Source organism: Aspergillus saccharolyticus (genome assembly GCF_003184585.1).
Source record: "Aspergillus saccharolyticus JOP 1030-1 unplaced genomic scaffold BP01scaffold_58, whole genome shotgun sequence".
Classification (NCBI taxonomy): domain Eukaryota; kingdom Fungi; phylum Ascomycota; class Eurotiomycetes; order Eurotiales; family Aspergillaceae; genus Aspergillus; species Aspergillus saccharolyticus.
The window spans coordinates 1-19,993 of NW_020290668.1; the positions used below are offsets into that span (position 1 = coordinate 1).

General features: G+C 53.7%; 9 protein-coding genes across 9 annotated transcripts; 6 read left to right on the plus strand and 3 right to left on the minus strand.

The window, feature by feature from the left end:
- Positions 1–142: 142 nt before the first annotated feature.
- On the plus strand, positions 143–454 carry BP01DRAFT_386941 (uncharacterized protein; the record flags this gene model as incomplete). Its single annotated transcript, XM_025577699.1, has 1 exon — positions 143–454. A coding segment is annotated over one exon (312 nt), but the record flags the coding sequence as incomplete, so codon positions are not given.
- Positions 455–1,275: 821 nt separating this feature from the next.
- On the plus strand, positions 1,276–2,605 carry BP01DRAFT_307235 (spherulation-specific family 4 protein; the record flags this gene model as incomplete). The annotated part of the gene is made up of 3 exons (XM_025572278.1): positions 1,276–1,367; positions 1,594–1,948; positions 2,288–2,605. The coding sequence occupies 3 exons, from the start codon at positions 1,276–1,278 to the stop codon at positions 2,603–2,605; spliced, it is 765 nt and encodes a 254-aa protein (XP_025426817.1).
- Positions 2,606–3,732: 1,127 nt separating this feature from the next.
- On the plus strand, positions 3,733–5,343 carry BP01DRAFT_360902 (UDP-GAL-4-epimerase). Its single transcript, XM_025576012.1, has one exon. The coding sequence runs from the start codon at positions 3,978–3,980 to the stop codon at positions 5,319–5,321; it is 1,344 nt and encodes a 447-aa protein (XP_025426818.1). The 5' UTR covers positions 3,733–3,977; the 3' UTR covers positions 5,322–5,343.
- A 1,245-nt stretch (positions 5,344–6,588) lies between these two features.
- Positions 6,589–7,046, plus strand: BP01DRAFT_386944 (uncharacterized protein; the record flags this gene model as incomplete). The annotated part of the gene is made up of 2 exons (XM_025577700.1): positions 6,589–6,757; positions 6,808–7,046. The coding sequence occupies 2 exons, from the start codon at positions 6,589–6,591 to the stop codon at positions 7,044–7,046; spliced, it is 408 nt and encodes a 135-aa protein (XP_025426819.1).
- Positions 7,047–7,422: 376 nt separating this feature from the next.
- BP01DRAFT_307281 (DUF3431 domain-containing protein) lies at positions 7,423–8,610 on the plus strand (the record flags this gene model as incomplete). Its single annotated transcript, XM_025572286.1, has 2 exons — positions 7,423–8,287; positions 8,333–8,610. 2 exons carry the CDS (start codon positions 7,423–7,425, stop codon positions 8,608–8,610), a joined length of 1,143 nt encoding a protein of 380 aa, XP_025426820.1.
- Positions 8,611–11,783: 3,173 nt separating this feature from the next.
- Positions 11,784–15,469, plus strand: chsC (chitin synthase C). Its single transcript, XM_025576013.1, has 7 exons — positions 11,784–12,191; positions 12,270–12,675; positions 12,743–13,104; positions 13,183–14,029; positions 14,097–14,280; positions 14,336–14,981; positions 15,038–15,469. Exons 1-7 carry the CDS (start codon positions 12,105–12,107, stop codon positions 15,173–15,175), a joined length of 2,670 nt encoding a protein of 889 aa, XP_025426821.1. The 5' UTR covers positions 11,784–12,104; the 3' UTR covers positions 15,176–15,469.
- Positions 15,470–16,027: 558 nt separating this feature from the next.
- On the minus strand, positions 16,028–16,534 carry BP01DRAFT_386947 (uncharacterized protein; the record flags this gene model as incomplete). The annotated part of the gene is made up of 1 exon (XM_025577701.1): positions 16,028–16,534. The coding sequence occupies one exon, from the start codon at positions 16,532–16,534 to the stop codon at positions 16,028–16,030; it is 507 nt and encodes a 168-aa protein (XP_025426822.1).
- A 552-nt stretch (positions 16,535–17,086) lies between these two features.
- BP01DRAFT_386948 (uncharacterized protein) lies at positions 17,087–17,827 on the minus strand (the record flags this gene model as incomplete). Its single annotated transcript, XM_025577702.1, has 1 exon — positions 17,087–17,827. One exon carries the CDS (start codon positions 17,825–17,827, stop codon positions 17,087–17,089), a length of 741 nt encoding a protein of 246 aa, XP_025426823.1.
- A 788-nt stretch (positions 17,828–18,615) lies between these two features.
- BP01DRAFT_350417 (peroxiredoxin-like family protein) lies at positions 18,616–19,386 on the minus strand (the record flags this gene model as incomplete). Its single annotated transcript, XM_025573793.1, has 2 exons — positions 18,616–19,073; positions 19,224–19,386. 2 exons carry the CDS (start codon positions 19,384–19,386, stop codon positions 18,616–18,618), a joined length of 621 nt encoding a protein of 206 aa, XP_025426824.1.
- Positions 19,387–19,993: the final 607 nt, after the last annotated feature.

Below are 19,993 nucleotides of genomic sequence, written 5' to 3' on the forward strand. Positions count from 1 at the left end.
TTTTTTTTTTTTTTTTTTTTTTTTTTTTTTTTTTTTTTTTTTTTTTTTTTTTTTTTTTTTTTTTTTTTTTTTTTTTGCCATCTTTCCCGGAGATTCAGCGGTTAACGGGACGATAAACCCTATCTTTTTTTTTTACCCTCAGGTTATCCACAACCCCGGCACTATTCCCGATAGTCGCTATGACTCCAACACGACCGACGTCACTGTGGTTTTTGAGAGCTCGTACGATGATTACCAAACGCAAAAGGGCAAACTCAATGCGCTGGCCTCCGACCGTAGCGGGTACAGCTACATGCTGCACTCGGTCCCCGAGATGGGGAACAGTACCCTGCGGAGTCTGGTGGACCAATTGAGTCTCCAGGCCGAATACCTGTTCCTGACGACATTGACGGAGGATTACTATGAGAGTTTTGATCCCGCGGGACCCACGATTATCGACCTGATGCCAAGTTAATTGTGTTTTGAATCAATCATTGATTGAAATGTTGTTGATCGATCCCGCACGTAGACCAGGAGGCGTCCGGCACAGATGATTGGTGATAGATAGGGTGGACAAGGCTGGACAAATTTTGGGTGGGAAAGCTTGGATCTAATGAAATTGGTCAGTTGGGATAATTTAGCAAGGACTAAGTCCCTTAGTGGGTTGGGTTGGCAGGTTCTGGCCCAAGGCTCGACAGGAACGGATGTAACGGAAGCACGATAGTGTGCAGACTAAGACTGGACTAAGAGGACCCAGAGCCCACTACGGCATTGGCACGGTCCTCTTCACTGTTTAGTGAGGTGTACCGTAATTCAATATCGTCCTGATTTTTCCGGTGGCCACCTGGTGGTGGTAAGCCGAGCCTTGGCTGACAGGAAGGCTGAAAAGCTTTTCACAATCTCCCAAGGTTCTTGTTCTCAACCACGTTGTCGCTCGAGTCATCATCCTTGATTATTGTTGACGGACAAAAGGGTCTGTGCAGGACAGAACCGGACAGGACCAAAAAGAATTCTCACTCGGTAAATCTCCTACCTCTACCGTACGTAGTAATCCTCCTGGTATTTTTTGTGGTTTGCACCTCCTCTTCTCTCCTTCCTTTCTCGTAATCATGTGGGTTTTGACTTAAAGTTAAGTTAATAATGGCCACTTTATAAGAAGCAGCCGAACCAGGCACACTGGCTCGTAGTAACCCTGGTCGATTCAAGGCATTGCTGTGACTGCATCATCATCATCTTCCCCTCTCAGGTTCCATCAGTCCTGCATCTCCCTCTTTTCTCTCTCATTCTCTGCCAACCATGTCATCCACGCCCCTTCCCAAGGCCGGCGTGCTGGTACCTTTGTATATCTATCCATTGACACCCAATAGCTGGGATCCACTTTATGACGCGTAAAGTTACCTTGTTCCTTTTTTTTTTTCTTTCTCTTTTTTGGTTTTTTTTTTTTTTTTTTTTTTTTTTTTTGGTGTTCCAATTTCTCTTCGCCTACTCTGTAGGTTACCAGCCGGTTACCTGCCTCCTTTTTATTTCCTTGGTTCCTGCATCACAGCGGCAACCTGGCAACCAGGTATTGCCTTTCTGCTGGATATACCACCTCTAACCATTAATCTTCACTAGAATTGAGACCCATCCCGATCTGGAATTTCTGGTGATTATCAACCCCAACAGTGGTCCTGGCGATTTGCCATCCCCTGATCCGAATTATGCACGCGAGGTGGCCCGTCTGAATAGGTATCCGAATGTTTACCTCATCGGCTACATCCGTATCGATTATTGCCGAAAGCCTCTCTCCGACACCTTCGCAGAGATTGATCGCTATGCGCACTGGGCGATTGACGAGCGCCCAGGGCTGGGACTAGGGGGAATTATGGTGGATGAGACACCCAACCATCATAGCGTCGAGCGAGCCGAGTATTTGCAAAAGCTGCACGAGTATGTGAAATCGGTGGAGGGCATCCTTCGGGATCGATTGGTAAGCTGCCCTGTTGCCTCCACTCCCCCCGCCTCTCTATCCGTACTGGTCATACAGTCCACACCATCCATACAACGGGTCCAGTACAGCATCAGTACCTTTAGTATGGAGTATCTCTAGTAGATACATCTTTCTACTATGTAGCTTGCTTTGCATTGCTAGTAGTAGTAGTAGGTTATACACTACCTACACTACTCCATACCTACTCTACTCATCCCGTGTGGCCCCCGTCCTTGATCACGGGCTGTCATTTGTTCTCTTATCTCTGAAACCAGACGAATAAGTCAATCAATCCTTATTTTCGAACCAATTTCTCACCCATTTCTCCCGTGCTGACAGGTTGTCCACAATCCGGGCACGCCGCCTGATCCCAAATTGGCCGACCCGAGCCCGGATCTCATCCTCGTTTGCGAAGAGCCCTATCCTCGCTACTGCTCCGACGAGGTGCAGCACCACCTGGCGCGCTTCGACTATTCCCGCCTCCAATGTGGCTACATGATTAGTGAGGTGCCGCGCGACGAGGTGCGGGCCCTGGTGCAGAATCTGCGCCATCGTGCTGCCTACATCTTCGTCACCGAGATCGCGGGTGATTTTTACGAGCGCTTTGGGCCCCAGAGTTGGGGAATGATGATGGAGGCCCTGCAGTTGGCTGAGTAGATATTCCTACGGGGGCCATGATACCGGAGTACGGAGGAGTAGTCATAAACAGGAACCGGTGGAGATATTCCAGAGTTTCCCGGTTAATCTGCCCCAACTACGGAGTCACTACCAAAACTCGCTTCCCCCAAAACGTCGTAGCTCGTATGTCCAAGCTTTTAGTGCTGATGGAGACGGGTGGAGCCCATCCCGATGTATCAATCTGGCTCTTGCATCCGGCCCAGCGATGTATCTATCTCCTTTGCCAGAGAGCTACGAAGCACGCCATGTTGCCTGACCTGACCGTCCATCTTCATGATGAATGCGTTGTCGCTGCAACTGTGAGACATTGAGGCTGACTGTGCCGGCACCCGTCCGTCTACGGAGTAGTCAGGCAACACTGGTTCTTTCTCATTTGTCTCCCGGCTCCTCTTTTGATATCTTGCCTCTCCATCTCTGCCATCACGGTGGAGCCCTCCCACCCTGTAAGTCTGGGCCCTTTTCCTCCCATCCGCTTTGGTCTTTATTCTCTTCCCTTGGAACCTCATTTGAGACCTGGGGACCACTCCGGGTCTCTCTGAGGAGGAATGGAGGCCATCCTGATGCAGTTTAGCGGCACTTATGATATGCGGGTGCCGGTTGATGCCATCATTCCCAGTGAAAAAAAAATGTATACTATCTGTATCTGTATCTGTTCCCACTTCCTGGCACTTGTCGTCGCGGGATTTACCTCGTCTTCTAGAGGCTGAGACCTGGCGGCGCCAATGCCCTATTTTTGGTCCTTGCCCCCGGGTTCAACTTCCTTTGGTTCAATGGTAGAGATCGAATTATTCTCGATGACCCCCTCCCCCCCGAATTAACTGTAAAAATCCAAGAATACCCCTAGTCAGGCACTGTAAATCCTTTGGGTGGATGTCGGTCTCCGGTGTCTTCCTCCACTTGCCCCTCTCTCACTCTTTTCTTTTCTTCTCTTTTCCCAGACCACCGAGCATATCCACCTTTCCCCCCTCCCCTGCAAGTAGTAATGAGTGGTCTACGGAGTAATTAGTGGTCAGGGCTCCAGGAACCCACGCTGAATTGATGCTACTCTATTGCGATCTGCCTTGGTACTAGACCCGAGCCGGTCTCACACTGGAGACTCGTTAGTTCTGATACCAATGACTCGGCGATGAAATCATGCTGGCGCTGGACTGGGCGCATTCCCATCGCTTGCCTCCCGGATTCCGTAAAGGGATGGATGGATGATGGCACCGTCGAATCTGAACCTCCTCCGCCTCCGCCAGCAGCTCCCCCTCCCAGTACCCTCTGTTTCCCGCCTGGGCTTTCTCTATGTAGGGGCCCGTCGCCAACTCTTCTCCGTAACTCCATCCTGTCATTCTCGCTTGCTGTGATGATGACTCTCTCCTGCCCCCCGTCCGAGGGCAGTTCCCCTCTGCCCACCCCTGTGTTCTCCGCCCCCTCTACGCCGGAGACGGAGCGCGACGAGGACTGCTTCGACCTGGCCCTCGCTGCGCTGCCGGCCCTTCCCGCGGCCGCCGCGCCCTACATCCTCGTCACCGGCGGGCTGGGCTATATCGGCAGCCACACGGCGCTGGAGCTGCTGAAGGCGGGCTACAATGTGCTGCTGGTGGACAACCTCAGCAACAGCTACCGGGAGGTATACGACCGTATTGTGCAAGCCGCCAAGCAGCACTACGCGCGTGTCGGCGGCGACTGTCCGCAGGCGGAACTCGCCTGCGTGGACTATCGCGACACCGCCGCGATGCGACAACTTCTGGCCGCGCACGCCGTCACCGATGCGGAGGAGGAAGAGGAGGAGGCGGCAGAGGCAGAGAAGGCTGCCTCCCGGCCCCCGCGCTCCAACATTACCGGGGTGATCCACTTCGCCGCCTACAAGGAAGTGCACGACAGCCTGCGCAACCCGCTCAAGTACTACCAGAACAACATCAGCGGCCTGGTGGACTTTGTGACCCTGCTGGACGAGCATCAAATCAAAACCTTCATCTTCTCCTCCTCCGCCAACGTCTACGGGACGCTCTCCGCCACCCACCGCACTCTGCGCGAGGAGCACTGCGTCCACCAACCCGCCAGCTACCCGGGCCCCGACGGCCAACCCATCCCCGTCACGCAAGGCTGCACGGGGATCACGAACCCCTACGGGCGGACGAAGTTCTTTGGCGAGGCCATCCTTTCCGACCTCGCCACCGCCGACCCCTCCTGGACGATCCTCGGGTTGCGGTACTTCAACCCGGTCGGGTGCGACTCCTCGGGCCTCCTGGCGGAAGACCCGCGGGGGACGCCGTCGAACCTCGTCCCGGTGGTGGTGAAGGTGTTGACGGGGGAGTTGGCGGAGCTGTCGATCTACGGGGGGGACTGGACGACGCCGGACGGGACGGCAATCCGGGATTTCATTCACGTTTCGGACGTGGCGCGCGGACATATCGCGGCGCTGGCGGCGGCGCAGGAGGGGCGCGTCGTGGAGTCCTTCCGCACCTTCAATCTGGGGACGGGCTGCGGCCACTCGGTCGCGGAGGTCGTCACGGCCATGGAGGCGGTCACTCAGCGTCGCATCCCGCGACGCACGACGGAGCGACGGCCGGGGGATGTGGAATCGTGCGTCGCGAGTGCGGACCGCGCGGCGGTGGAATTGAGGTGGAAGGCGGAGAAGTCGTTGTTGGATGCGTGTGGGGATTTGTGGAATCAATTACGCGCGGGGGATAGATGGTGTGAGAGGTGATATAATGATCTTCACGGTCCTGGGGAACATGAGGACGTGAGGACGTGAGGACGTGAGGATGTGAGGAGACTGTGGGGGCTGCTCTTACCTGAGTAGGTTGGAATAGGGCTGACTGTGTGGAGGAGATCCATTCGTCCCCGTGGGTAGTGGAGAGGCACAGGCACGGCTGGCGCTGCGGTGGAAGGGAAATTCCACCCACGGGGCAGGATTGGTGGGATGGAGCTGTCATGTTCATTGAGAAATGCTTGTTAGATTTGGGTTTGTTCATCTTTTTTTTTTTTTCTTTTTTTCTATTTGTGGTTCAGGCTGTTTCACCTGTCGCTTATAATTACTACTTTTTCATAGCTGGTTACCCGTATATACACGACTGATAGTAATACACCACACTTAATTACTTACGGTACACCATGACAATAAGACAATAAGACTACGAACTGACAATGATCGTCATGTGATGAGGGAACACAACATTCCCCGTGTTGCAGGTCGGAAAGTTACGTGGCTGGAAGATGATTCCGACATGGATTGGTCATGTTTTGCACTGCTCGTGTTACCGGGGTGGCACGGTTGCTGCTGTGTATGAAGTACAAAGATAAGACTGACTGGCTTGGTAAGGTGGACGATATCTTGGCGACTGTTGCAACTAGTTATGAGGAAAGTGGCGTTGATGATTTGGTGGTTACTGGCCCGCCCCTATTCTTCAGTTATACTGTATACCTACACAGTATGTACATGGGTGTACCCAGTACCTGGTAGTCCCTCCAAGCCATGTGACTGGATCGTGATTGGGGTCCACAGAACATGAAGTCAGGAACACACCTTGGTGATCACTATCAGTTATTCCACCTGGACAATTGTCACATTGTGTGATTACTGATCAGGATTGAGGCTGTCTGTCCGTCTGGGATGAACTGCGCTGATCTCTAAGCGAGCCCACTTCAGCCATTACAATCCGGATCAGCCAGCGTCGATGCTAAGCTTGCGATGGCTGCGCTACAGATCCGCCAGCGACGTAGTCACCTTACCAGCTACAACCAGGTACTGCGCAAGCGCGCGACGATCCTCAATCGGGAATAGAGGCGCTAACAGACAAAAACTGCATGATCTATCACATTAACCGTGAGGCTGATGCACATGTCCTCGCGGGAACCCCTCACTCGTTTCTCTTAATACCTCACGGTGGTTAGTACCTCAGTAGGTGATACCTAGTCTTCACCCACCCGAATACCTTTCTCTTGCCGACCACGACGAACCCCTGCTCTCGCCCATGCATCAACCAACCTACCCCGAGACATTCCACGACGAGACCATCAAACAGTGGATCCAGGACTACTACACCGCCGTGGACGAGGATGGGGCCGTCGAGACCATCGCCGACTTTTTCACTCCGGATGCAGTCGTGCAGATGGGCGAGCACGGGGTCTCCGACCGACCAGGTACCTCCGGCGTACACCGACAAAGAACCCTCGCTAATGCGCGGGGGTAGGTCTGATCCAATTTTTGACATCCACCTGGGACTATGTCGCTAGTCGCAGCCACCACCTTGTCGCGATCGATTCGCTGGGCAAAGACACATTCCTGGCGCGAGGCACCGTCACCTACAACCTCAAGGACGGGCGTCGGGTAACACCAGAGTGGTGCGGGATCATGGCGCTGATCCAACAGGAAGGGGAGTGGAAGATGGCATATTACAAGGTGTATTTTGCCGCGTTTCCAGCATTCTGAGACTTGAGCTTGAGGTCTGTTATTTATTGCCTTCATCCCATGCGGGACAGCATCTTCGAATCTCAGATTAGTACTCCGTACAGTATACACAATCTCGTTCACCAACCTCATTCCCCACGAGGAATTTTTGTACTCTGTATATTCTTATCTCCAATCGTGGATCTTAAAGACCCTGAAGCAAAGCAAAGGCCCCGCGGTTTGCGCCTATCGGAAGCCTGCGGGGCCCTCAATTAATAATCACCTCACCTAATTTTGAATCGCCCCAAATGCTTCCATTCCCATAATCGTACCAGCCAAGCCAACGGCATCGCCAACCAGGTCCCGCTAAGTCCCGCGAATCCCGCGAATCCCGCGTCATTGTAAGACCAGCAACACCATGCGACGTCGCACGCGCAAGAGTGTAGTCCAACTGGTCTGCTTCGCGGGGATCCTCCTCCTGATTCTCTTCCTCAACAGACCGCCCACCCCCGGGCGGACCTTCGCCTGGACGAGAATCACCTACCAAACCACGGCCTCAACACTCCCCGAAGCCCGAGGCATCTGCCCCGGCCTCGCGACCACCGACAAGCCCGCCCTGGTGGTCTCGCGCGTCAGCGACGATGAGGCCGCCTGGCTCCAGGCGCTGCGCGAGCAGTACCACCTCTGCATCTACACCGCCGATGCCCCATTGGACCCCCAATCCACCCAGCTCCAAGTCCCCGCCAACCGCGGCCACGAAGCCATGGGCTACCTGACCTTCCTGATCGACAACTACCACGAGCTGCCCGCGGCCGGGATGGTCTTCGTGCACGGCTCGCGCTGGGCATGGCACAACGACCACCGCACCTACGACAACGCCGCCCTCCTCGCCGCCCTGAACCTCACCTCCGCCCTGCACCCCGGGGGCTACCACAACCTCCGCTGCGACTGGAGCGTGGGCACCTGTCCGCCCACCCAGCCCGCCCAGGGCAGCCTCGAGCTCCGCCTGCAATCCGTCCTCGAGCCGTGGAGCGCCCGCATGGCGAGCGACGTGGCGCTCCCGCACGCCCTGGCCGCCCTCTTCGGCCGGAATACCCATCCCCCGCCCGATCCGCAGGGGCAGAGCCAGGTCCTGCTCGGCCGCAACGACCCCCTCCGCGCGCAGTGCTGCGCGCAGTTCGCCGTCGCCCGCGCCAACGTCTGGCAGCACTCGCAGGCCGAGTACATCGCGCTGCGCCAGTGGCTGCTCGACGGGATGGAGGGGGCGGGGAGTGCCCGTGCCCGTGCCCGTGACCGTGACCGGAGGACCGGAGCCGGGGCGGCGGCAGTGCCAGCCCCCGCCGACGATCGCGTCGCTGGGCGGATCATGTCCTATCTCTGGCACATCCTGTTTATCAAGCAGAGTGCGGTGCGGCCGGAGGGTGAGCTGGCGCCGGGGCTGATGGATCTGGATCGGTTGAATCAAGCGGCGTGTCCGAGTGCGCAGGAGTGTTATTGTCGGTTGTATGGCAAGTGTGGGTTGACGCGGTGCTCGGTGGGGAGCTGTATGGGGGAGTATGTGGTGCCGAAGGATTTCAAGGTGCCGGAGAGTGTGATGGAGAGGTGATTTTGGTGGAGTGTGGAGGGGGTTGGGGCTGGGGTTGGGTTTGTATAGAGTATATGATGTGAACTGTCGGTGTTGATTGATACCTGCGGGTTCGGGTGTTTGTTGATATTGTTTATATCGTTGCCTTTGCAGTGGTTTGTGTGATATATGATTGAGATATACCTCTGAAGTTAAACCGGATTCGGTTTGTGTCTGTTGCAAGTAACTGGCTTATGAACTCGGCTTTGCTAGATGCTAGTACTAGTCATCCGACACGCGCAGCCAGCTTGGCTGGAACGGTGCTGTCCTTTATCTCTGTGGCCCAAAGATATATTCAGCAAAGACAGCCGTGAGGCGTGTAAAGAAGACAGAAAACGACGCAGCTTTATTGCCACAAACAATATTCAATGATGGCATTCCGAGAGAGATGAGCTCTACATACTAACTGGTATGTTATATATGAAGCACATGGCCAGGTGTCAATAATAGACGTCGACCTCACAGACAGACCCCAGCAATTGAATGAGCGACTGATGCCTGAAGCATCCGTGTTGATGCCTCAGGACTATGGCCTTGCTGCCTGAGTAGGACGATCACATGATCTACGGCGCATCCCTAGTGACTAAGCGGCTGAGAGGATCCCATCAAATTAAGGCTGTGATGATTGGCCAGCCCTTCGACAGCCGGAGCCCATGATCAACACCGTCAGCACCTGTAGGCTCCATCGTTCCTGTCATCAATGTCTACCACCTGTCATATATTGGCGCTTTACTGAGTTTCATCCTTCGATATCATCATCTTTCGGCTCATGCCTTGTGTTTCCCTCATGACAAGGGAAGACGACGATAATTCGAGCGACGTCCGAACCATCGAATAGCGGCAACTGACAGACAGCCGGGACCGTTTCAAGCGAGCATGGTCTAGCTGCTGATGACGCGGAGAGCTGCGTCATACTCCAACTTCAAGCTGGTCTATCGCGCTGAGCCTGCAGCCACTTGCATCCTTGCTTCTAGCCCGCAGACAAGTATCGCCCCACGCATCTTTGAGTGAGGGATGGCAGTGTTTCAGCCATGACAACAATGCTGACAGTATTGATGGTCGATAGTGAGCGTCACACGCTGGGCCATCGAGAATTGTACACACAGTAGCGATCAGTCGGTCACAACATGCTGGACGAGATCCCAATCGATCAAGGATGCCTCGAACCAGAGACACACTGCCGGGCTATGGCCGCACACCTGGTCCTCCGTACCTGCATAGTGGATAGCAGTGGATGTCTACGCTACTGGTACCAATCGTTGTCGCTCATGTCCAAAGCTCATTTCACATAGCCCGAGTGGATGCACTGTCTCAAGTCGAGGGCAATAGATATACCCGAGATGCCCAACTTTCCCCTGACAGCAAGGCACATCCTTCCCTTCAGACCGTTCGAACACCATTTAAGTAGACCTACCCGTCATGCGACGTATTTCGTGAGGAGTGAAGAGGCTTTGCAGCAGACAAGCATTGGACCAAGGAAGTTCAAGTCGGAATATGCATGAGACATTGTTGGTGCTGGCGCGCTATGGCGCTGGATGATCCGCAAACAAGTGGACCCCCGGTAGGTCGGACTTTGGTTGGACCAATCCGTCAGTCTCCCACCGACTCGGCTCTGGCTTACCAAGACGACCGCGTGCTTCCGTCGGACTGACAGCAATGGTCGGGACAGGAGCTCCAGGAGGTGATTACCTACGAAAGACAGGTCGCGCCAAAACAAAGCAGAGAAGAAGTCTATATAATAGACGGATCCCGTCCGGTGTACGTCCTCTGAGTACGTTTCTGTTGGTTTCTCCCATGGTTGGTGTTTTGCGCATGCTCATGATCGTGTTGGCCTGCGCCTGACCCGGCACAATGTCCGAGCTAAATCGTGATTGGCTTGGGCAGAGGACAGTGCCTGCCTCAATGCCACACAGCAAGCAAGTATGCTGCCCTGTGGTGGCTGCCATGCATGATTTGGACCATCCCGTCGGAATATGATCTCATTCTCATCTTGTCGCATGCCGCTGCAAGTGCTCTCACAACCACTTTCGCACGAAGAGACCTCCGTCGAATCTTTGGGTGCTACTGTTTGCCTGGAATTTCTTCCCCCCCCCTTGTCTGTGCACATTGAGTTCACTCACCCCTTTCTTCGAGCGAAATGTTGATGGTTCGTTCCGAAAATGAAATTTTGCAAGGCCGACTATTTCTGACTAAGAGCCTCCGCTGTGGGGGCGCCTTGGGTGTTAACGTCCGCCCGACATCGGCAGCCAGCCAATTGACATTAACAATGGCTCGCTTTGGTCGGAGATTCCTTCGGACCGGACTCCACAGCCTGCGCGTCCACAGCCTCTCTAGAGTCTCTGCCTTTCATTGCGTCTTCTAACTGGCTTCTAGCGGGACCATCCGTGAAACACATGCGGTCTTAGCTACAATAGTCTGCTCTGCTAAATCGCCCTCACTAGTCTAGTTGTAGACATCCTCTTTCGATCATCCAATAGGAGGAGCCCGGCTGGGAATTCTCCTCCTCCACAGCCGAATCGGAAACTCTGACCTGCCGACGAATTTTCTCGACGAGGTGATCTCCTGGTCCAGTTCGCGATGCTCGTTCGCAGTGATGGCATCCTGTTACTCTGCGCAGACAGCCCTTGATGCTATCTCCCCAAGAGTCAACTCGTCGTTGTGGCCTGCGAATACTGATGCACGTATTAGCTTTGCCAATCGGGGGGATTTGCCTGGTTTTAAATGTGGTCGACTAACTCTGCCCTCCCCCTTTGCCCCGGAAAAGGATTTTTGCTTGGGTGGGTCTCCAATAGCTGACGACAAAAGATCTCTCCGCGGATGCGCTACTGACAAGCCCATCAGCTGGCTGTGAGCATGGCTCTCAATTTGCGGTGCACCGCCAACCCCCAGTTTTGCGTCCTGCCCGCGGGCCAAAACAGATTTTGTCCTCCTGGATGCATGCCCATGTTGCCCTGGGAGGGGCTTCAGTTCTTGTTACCTGTATCGCCCCCCTCCCCGGTCAAACCAGCACAACCTTGATATCCCAATTGTAGTCAACGGACACTGCTCCTCCTCGACGAATGGAATCGCCGCAACGGTCCCATCCCAAGGCTTAGGAATTGCTTCTCTGGACTCTCAGCCTCCCTTTTGCTCCCTGTAGCACACTGTTCTTGCCCCCCTCCCCCCCTATATATATATAGTTTTTGGGCACGTATCCACTCTCAAGGCCTGTCGGTTTACCTAGGCTCCATCCAATCCCAGCGCATGAACATTGCGTGGTACCGTTGCTGGCCTCTGCAATTTCATTTCCCCTTCGCCCAGGAACTTCTGTTTTTATTTTTATCCTTCTGCTTTGGACTAGGCGTTATTTTTGGTGTCTGGGTGTCCCTGTCTGGATTGCCCCTCTGAGGTTCATCAATCTCCTTTCACCTTTGCTTGTTCAAAAGCAATCAATTGTCTACACGTCCTCACAGGCTTCCCATCTTCCACTCGTCAAGATGGGTACGCCAGCAAACAACTACGGGAGCCACTCTCCCCAAGACAGTGAGAGCAGTTACTTCTCACACGCTTCTCCCACCCATAATGTGCGTACATCCCCTGATCCCGGGCATTTTTGGTCGACCCGGCCATTGCGACCGCCCAGCGTGTCTCACATCCAACAGCAACAGCCCTATCATACCGACGAGCACGATGAACAGGAGCAATCCCTGCTGCAGCGCAACCCGTCCAGTCACTACGGTGGCCCATTCGAGGACCCTGCCATGTCGACCGACTCTCTGCGTCGGTACACGCTGCACGACCCTGGCGCGACCGTCTTCGCCACCCCCCCTTACCAAGAATCCGAGTCGAGCGACATCTACGATGCCCGATCGACCACCGAGAAACCCGCTTCCCAGGCCGGCAGTCGCGCGGGCGCCCTCCGCCGTGCCGCAACGAGAAAGATCAATCTCGTGCAGGGATCCGTCCTGAGTGTCGATTATCCCGTCCCTAGTGCCATTCAGAACGCGATTCAATCTAAATACCGTGATGCGGAGGAGGCGTTTGCGGAGGAATTCACACACATGCGGTGTAGGTACACCTGGAAGGAACACAGTGAGATCACCGAAGACCGAGCTGACTGTGAGATCGTCTCTAGACACGGCGGCCACGTGTGACCCGGACGAGTTCACGTTGCGGAACGGTTACAACCTCCGGCCCGCGATCTACAATCGGCATACCGAATTGCTCATCGCCATCACATACTATAACGAAGACAAGGTCCTGACTGCGCGTACCCTCCACGGTGTGATGCAGAATATCCGTGATATCGTCAACTTGAAGAAGTCCGAGTTCTGGAACAAGGGTGGACCGGCGTGGCAGAAGATTGTTGTCTGCCTGGTTTTCGATGGTATCGATCCGTGCGACAAGAACACGCTGGATGTGTTGGCGACGATCGGTATTTATCAGGACGGAGTGATGAAGAAGGACGTTGACGGGCGGGAGACTGTGGCCCACGTGGTAAGTTTTTTTTTTGGTTTCCGTCCCTTGTCTCAGATCCGAGCGAACACGGCAAGATTTACTGACCATCAATCACAGTTCGAATACACCACTCAATTGTCCGTCACCCCCACTCAACAATTGATCCGTCCCCAGGGTGATGAGGCGACCAACCTGCCCCCCGTGCAGATGATCTTCTGCTTGAAACAAAAGAACAGCAAAAAGATCAACTCCCACCGCTGGCTGTTCAACGCCTTCAGTCGAATCCTGAACCCGGAAGTGGTAATCTTGCTGGATGCTGGTACCAAACCTGGCCCGAAATCGCTGCTGTCGCTATGGGAAGCCTTCTATAACGATAAGACCCTCGGTGGTTCTTGTGGTGAGATCCACGCCATGTTGGGTCAAGGATGGCGCAAGGTCCTGAATCCCTTGGTGGCTGCGCAGAACTTCGAGTACAAAATCTCCAACATCTTGGATAAACCCCTTGAAAGTGCCTTTGGTTATGTCAGTGTGTTGCCCGGTGCCTTCTCCGCATACCGCTACCGTGCCATTATGGGCCGACCGTTGGAGCAGTACTTCCACGGAGATCACACCTTGTCGAAACGGCTTGGTAAGAAGGGTATTGACGGCATGAATATCTTCAAGAAGAACATGTTCTTGGCTGAGGATCGTATTCTTTGCTTCGAACTTGTGGCCAAGGCTGGTTTCAAGTGGCATCTGAGTTACGTTAAAGCATCCAAGGGTGAAACGGACGTTCCGGAAGGTGCCGCAGAGTTCATCAGTCAGAGAAGACGCTGGCTGAACGGTTCCTTCGCTGCCGGTCTCTATTCGCTCATGCATTTCGGTCGTATTTATCGCAGTGGTCACAGTATCATTCGTCTCTTCTTCTTGCACTTGCAGATGATCTACAACGTGATTCAGCTCTTCATGACTTGGTTCTCTCTCGGTAGGTGGCCTGCATGCGCATGATCGCGTCTGTTTTTTTTTTTTTTTTAACTGACTAACTTGGGCAGCGTCCTACTGGTTGACTAGTTCCGTTATCATGGATTTGGTCGGTACTCCTAGCTCCCACAACAACAACAAGGGATGGCCTTGGGGAGACGAAGCATCGCCGATCATCAACAACTTCATCAAGTATGGATATCTCTGGGTGCTTGCGCTGCAGTTCATCTTGGCTCTGGGTAACCGGCCGAAAGGGTAAGCGGGGACCGTCGAAATTCTTCTGCTGGGATGTCAATGCTAACACGAACAGAACTGTCGTTCCCTACACCCTCTCGTTCATGTACTTCTCGCTCGTCCAGATCTATGTCCTGGTGCTATCATTCTACCTGGTCGTGGGTGCCTTCAGCGATGGGTTGTTCAATCTCGACATCAACGAAAGTCTCAGCGATTTCTTATCGTCATTCTTCAGTTCGTCAGGTGGCGGTATCGTCTTGATTGCGCTTGTCTCGACCTACGGCATCTACATCATTGCTAGTGTTCTTTACATGGACCCCTGGCACATTCTGACCAGTTCTTGGGCGTACTTCATGGGGATGACCACTGGTATCAACATTCTCATGGTGTACGCCTTCTGCAACTGGCACGATGTCTCCTGGGGTACCAAGGGTTCCGATAAAGCCGAAGCATTGCCATCCGCGCAAACCAAGAAGGACGATGACAGCAAGCAGAACTTCATTGAGGAAATTGACAAACCGCAAGCCGATATCGATAGTCAATTCGAATCCACGGTCAAGCGCGCCTTAACACCGTGGGTGGAACCCGAGGAAGAAAGTGGCAAGAGTCTGGATGACGCTTATAAGAATTTCCGTACTATGCTGGTCTGCTTGTGGGTGTTCAGTAACTTGCTTGTCGCGCTCCTGATCACTAGCACCGGTGTGGACAAGATGTGTTTGACCGTAAGTCTTGGGCTTCTGTTTCGATTGCGTGGCCGACGCTAATACTCTGTATACAGAACACCTCCACCACCCGCACCTCGTGGTACTTCGAAGTCATTCTCTGGATCACTGCGGGTCTCTCCCTGTTCCGCTTCCTCGGATCGCTTTACTTCCTCGGCCGCTCTGGTATCCTCTGCTGCGTATCCCGTCGCTGAGTTGCCTTGCGGTCTCTTAGGCCGTTGCTTCGTCGATCGCCTGTCATCATGGATGTCTGTGTCATGTGGCGAAAGCGGATGCAATGTATGATTTTTACTATGTCGTGTTCTCCAGCGCGTCGCCTTCCTCTGGGATGTACATTTTCTGGAACTTCAGTGTTGATCATTCTTCCTTTCTGTTCGATTCTCCTGCAATGACAATAATAGAGCGATTTATTTTTTTTTCGAGTGAGCATGTGGACGTGGCTTCTTGTTGTATCTAATTAGACAGTACAATTTAGATCTTATGACTCACTTGCCTAGTTGACTGCCGCGCTAGTATCCAACGCAACTTCGAAAGCGTCTTACGTGCAGCTGGGGAGGCGGGGTTCTATCCCCTCGCCGTGGATTTAGGAGATATGAATTGGCCACATCCTTAGCAACAGGCCGGAAGCTGGTGTAAATGTACTTGGACGGGGTCTGACCAGGGTCTTGAGTGAGTGGACTTGCTGGATGACCGGGAAAGGTGGTTGGCGAGTCTTCCACTGTTTACTTCGAGAGGTGCTCGATCAGGTGCCCCTCGGATTTAAGGAGTGCAGCCGGCGGACGTGCCCTGTCACTCACTTGAAGACAGCAACGTGCGTGTTATGTAGGAGGTTTAGAAAGGAGTTCTAGTGATCGATGAAGCCGTTGAATTGGTTCTGTACGTGAGGAAGTGAGTTCGCTCACAGGTTTCACAAGCAAGCTCAATGTATATTCCGGTACTACCTTCATGATGCATAAGTCAATCCAGAGTACTGGCAAAACATGCGTGCACCAACAGGCCCAATTCCCCTACGTTCCATAAACAAACCACTTTACAGCCAGGCCAGTCTACCCACCACCTCCCCCTCCTTCTTCACCCCAAATCCACTCGCAAAGACTAAGATCATACATCGACAGCAGCTGACCGGTCAACGCAGTAAGAGTCGCCCTATTCTTCTCCATTCTGGCCCGGAGACCGTCCAGAGCCACGAGATCCTCGATCTTGTGGGTCCGGTGGCACTGCGACCCGACGGCCAAGATGGCCTCGACGAGGGCGTTCTGGTACTTACAGGCGACGATCACCATGCGGAGTTGGTCGTGGGTGGCCTTCAGGATCTTTTCCGCCTCCTGGGTCATGATGACCACGGCCTCGGGTTGGGGCGGTGCTGAGCCCTTGGGGAGTTGGTTATCGTCGTCGTCGTCGAGGGTCTGGATGACTGCCTCGATGCGGGCGATGGTGGCTAGGGTAGTGATGTGTTCGGTTGCGAGGGCGGCGCGGACTTGTTTCAGGAGATCGTCGATGGAGGGTGCGTAGTAGGCTTGTGGGATCGGAGTGGTGGTACGATGTGTAGACATATTCGCCAGTGGAGACCACAAATGGCTTGGTGGGTTTGAGATGGGCGGTGGAATATGGAGACAGCAGTGGTGAGAACTGTGAAGAGAATGTGTCTGTCCAGCTTTAGCGATGGATGGCGGATCGATCACGGAGAATGAGCAACGGCGGGCGGGGTGTTTTGCGAAGAGGGAGGAAAGGAGAGGTGGTATTCTGGAAGAAGTGTGTGACAAGAGAAGATAGTAGGAAGATGGGCCCCCTACTAGACCGTTGAGCACTCTGTATTGAAGTGAATCAACCCTACGTTCGAGGGTGTGGATGTGTTCAGTGAATGACAGCGGCTTTCTGCATATACAGCCAGCCTTACCCTCCCTATCAACACACGAAATATGAAGGGAGTACTCGGGCAGCAAGGCGCCAACCCCAATACTGACTGATAGCATGAAGCAGTGACGATGGCTGTATGTTCTACCTGGAATGAGGCTGCGTGCAACGAGCGTTGGCTGGTAGTTAACAAACCAGACTGCCGATGATACTAGAATCGTTCCACCATAGAACTACCCGGGCATAGGGGCTCATCCATCCTTTGCAGATGCCTTTGGATCATGAACCTCCAACATATCCAACTCCTTCTGGATCAGTGCACATCCATCCTCATCGTCTTGACGCGCTTCGACCATCACATCCACCGCCGCTTTCGTTGCCTTCCAGAAAACATCATGCGCCCCTTTCGAAGCCGCCAACTTCGGTCCGTCCAGCTCCCTCCTCAAGCGTTCCAACTGGGCCATCAGACACGCCAATTCCAGAATGACACCCCTGAGCTGAGTGCACAGATTCTGGACCTTGGTCTGGTGGGCGAGATGCTTGCGGTGATGGTCGTTCTGAGCGGCGTCGCTGCCTGTGATGATCTCGCGGGCGGTGGTCACCCAAGGCGCTGGGGCAGCCTGACGGGAGTGGTGTTGCTCTTCGATCTGAGTGAGAAGGCCCTTCACGTCGGAGATGAGTCGAGGGGTTTCATCGGTTGTCTTGAAGATGGAATACGCGGATTGCTGGGTTGGAGGGGGTGTGGTTGGTGAGGGGAAGCTGTAGGGCTTGCTGGAGCGTTTGCGGGCGGGTTTATGAAGGTTTCGAACTGCAGGCACTGTTTGGAGTCGGGTTGATGACTGGATGAGAAGGGGCTGTGTTGATGGTGCCGATTGTTGATGATCGGCAAAAGATGAGGATAGGATGGTAAGCGTCAAGAATGGATCATTGGTCTCATTACGACAAGACACAAACCAAGTGAGATTCTGTAACACTGAAACACCTGCAGCCATGGTCGTAGCTGTTCTGGTACCCTGCATTGATGCTTTTTCAGTTGTGCTCCTTCTCATCTACACGGCGGGATCCCATGAGACCGACTTTCTTCCTATAAATCAATTCTTGCAACACCCACCCAGACTCCAAGAACCGCACGCACGCTTGAGCTGTTGCCAAGCGTGGCCTGATCTAGCCAAGCCATGAATTGCATATATAATTCCCCATACGCAGAGACATGGGGGGCAATTGACCCGCGGGGAAAGGCATTCGGGGCGGAATACCCCGCCTTCTCCACTACAAACGACCACCACAGCTTCCGAGCCGAGCTTCTAGTTACAGTATAACCTCTTAGAATTCCGGTCGAAAAGTTTCAGGTTGTATTATTCTTCACCCAAAGTAGACTGGGGGTGGAAGAGATACCATATCTTCGTCCCTTGGTTCATTTGCTCCCTTGATATAGGGTTGCCTGGCCCTGATTCCCTTGATTCATGCTCAGAGGCACGTATTGTACCTTACTTCTCTAAGCTCTCCTGGCGCTAGAAGCTGTCCCTGCAGTAGTGAAACCATCGTGCGTCCAAGCAAAGGTCTTTCTGCCTTGATTTTGTCACAAACCTTTGATAAGTTGCGTGAAGAACCTGTCTAGTAGTACATCATGAATCTACACAAGCGCTATCACGCACATTTCTAGACCTTCACAACGCAAAAGAACCGACCGATGGCTCGAACCCTCAGAATCCAAAACATGCATCGGGGATGTATAATATGTTCTCAACCCAGTCCACCTACTCAAGACCTATACCCCAAATCACCCCTTCCCACTCCCCTCCTGCTCCAAAACCTCCAGCAACTGATGCGCCGTCAAATGATCCCCCAAACTCTCCATGCGATGCATATACACGCACCTACCCCCACGAAACACCCACTCCCCCCCATTCAGATTCCACGGCCCGCCACGAAACGCCCTCAACAGACCGCCCGCTGAAAACATCTGTCTGAGGGTACGCCCCAACGCCCGCACAAACGAGACCTCCGTGTACGCCGGCGGACGCGTGATGCCATCCACAGTGCGCTTCATATGCAACTTCGAGTAGATGCGCCCTGTCGGGTCGGTGTACACGGGGAATTTAGCAGCGGTCTCGGCGACGTAGGGCACGATGCGCGCGGGGTCGCCGCAACCGATGATGATGACCTGCGAGGGACCGGTTTGTGGGAGGGTACTGAGGAGGTTGTCGGTCAGGTGGTGGGAGACGTTGCGGACGTAGTCTTGGTCGTAGATGCAGAAGAAGTGGCGGACTTGAAGGTTGTTAGTATTAAGGACTTGATAGTGGTGGGTGGGTATGTGGATGGGGCAAGGCCGTGTTGCTAGGGTCGGTTCAAGCAATTAACAGTGTAAAGCGAGGGAGGGCAACAAACTGAAAATCACCAGCGTCGTGATATTCAACCCCTTCCCAGCGATCAAGTCCCCGAAGCGGATGGAGCCCCCCGCCGAGTTGTGCAGCTCGATCTCGTAGGCTTCGTACAGATCCCTGGTTTCATCGTCTTCCAGGGATCGGGGGAGGATGTGTTCGAACGACATGCTCGCATGTTGTGTTGTTATTCTTATTGTTCAAATGGGCCAGGGGGTGGGTGAGATGGTGTTGACAGACAGGGATGCAGGCATTCTTATTGTAGTATGTGCTTGATTCTTGTTGCTACAATGCTCGGATCCGACAATAGAGTTGGGGAAGGAATCCTTCTCCGCTGGCTACACAGAGGGAAAACGTGGGACAAAGAGCTTGGCTGCGAGTCGTGATGTCATGACCATTGCTTATAGGGTTCACCCGTGGTTAAGTTGGTGCTCCCCCTTCATCCTTTCCATTGGTAATCCCTGGGGCAGTGGTCCAGACCTTTGTTTGTCCTCAGGCACTTGCCCTCTATCAGCGATTTGGAATGATTACCAAGAAGGGGCGCGTGCTGCATCCGCATCTGGTTGTAGAGACGACGCCAAGTCGGGGTTGCTCGACTTGGGGATTAGTAAGATAGAAGGGTCCAAGAGGCAACTAGGAAAGTTTCCTGGCTGAGGCAGATCGATCGAGATCCTTGGGTGGAATACAGGGTGGCTATTTGGCAAGCTGTTCTCGAACGACTTGGGTAGATTTGGCTTATGGTAATCATGTCGATCAATGCTGCGGAGTTCTTGCCGA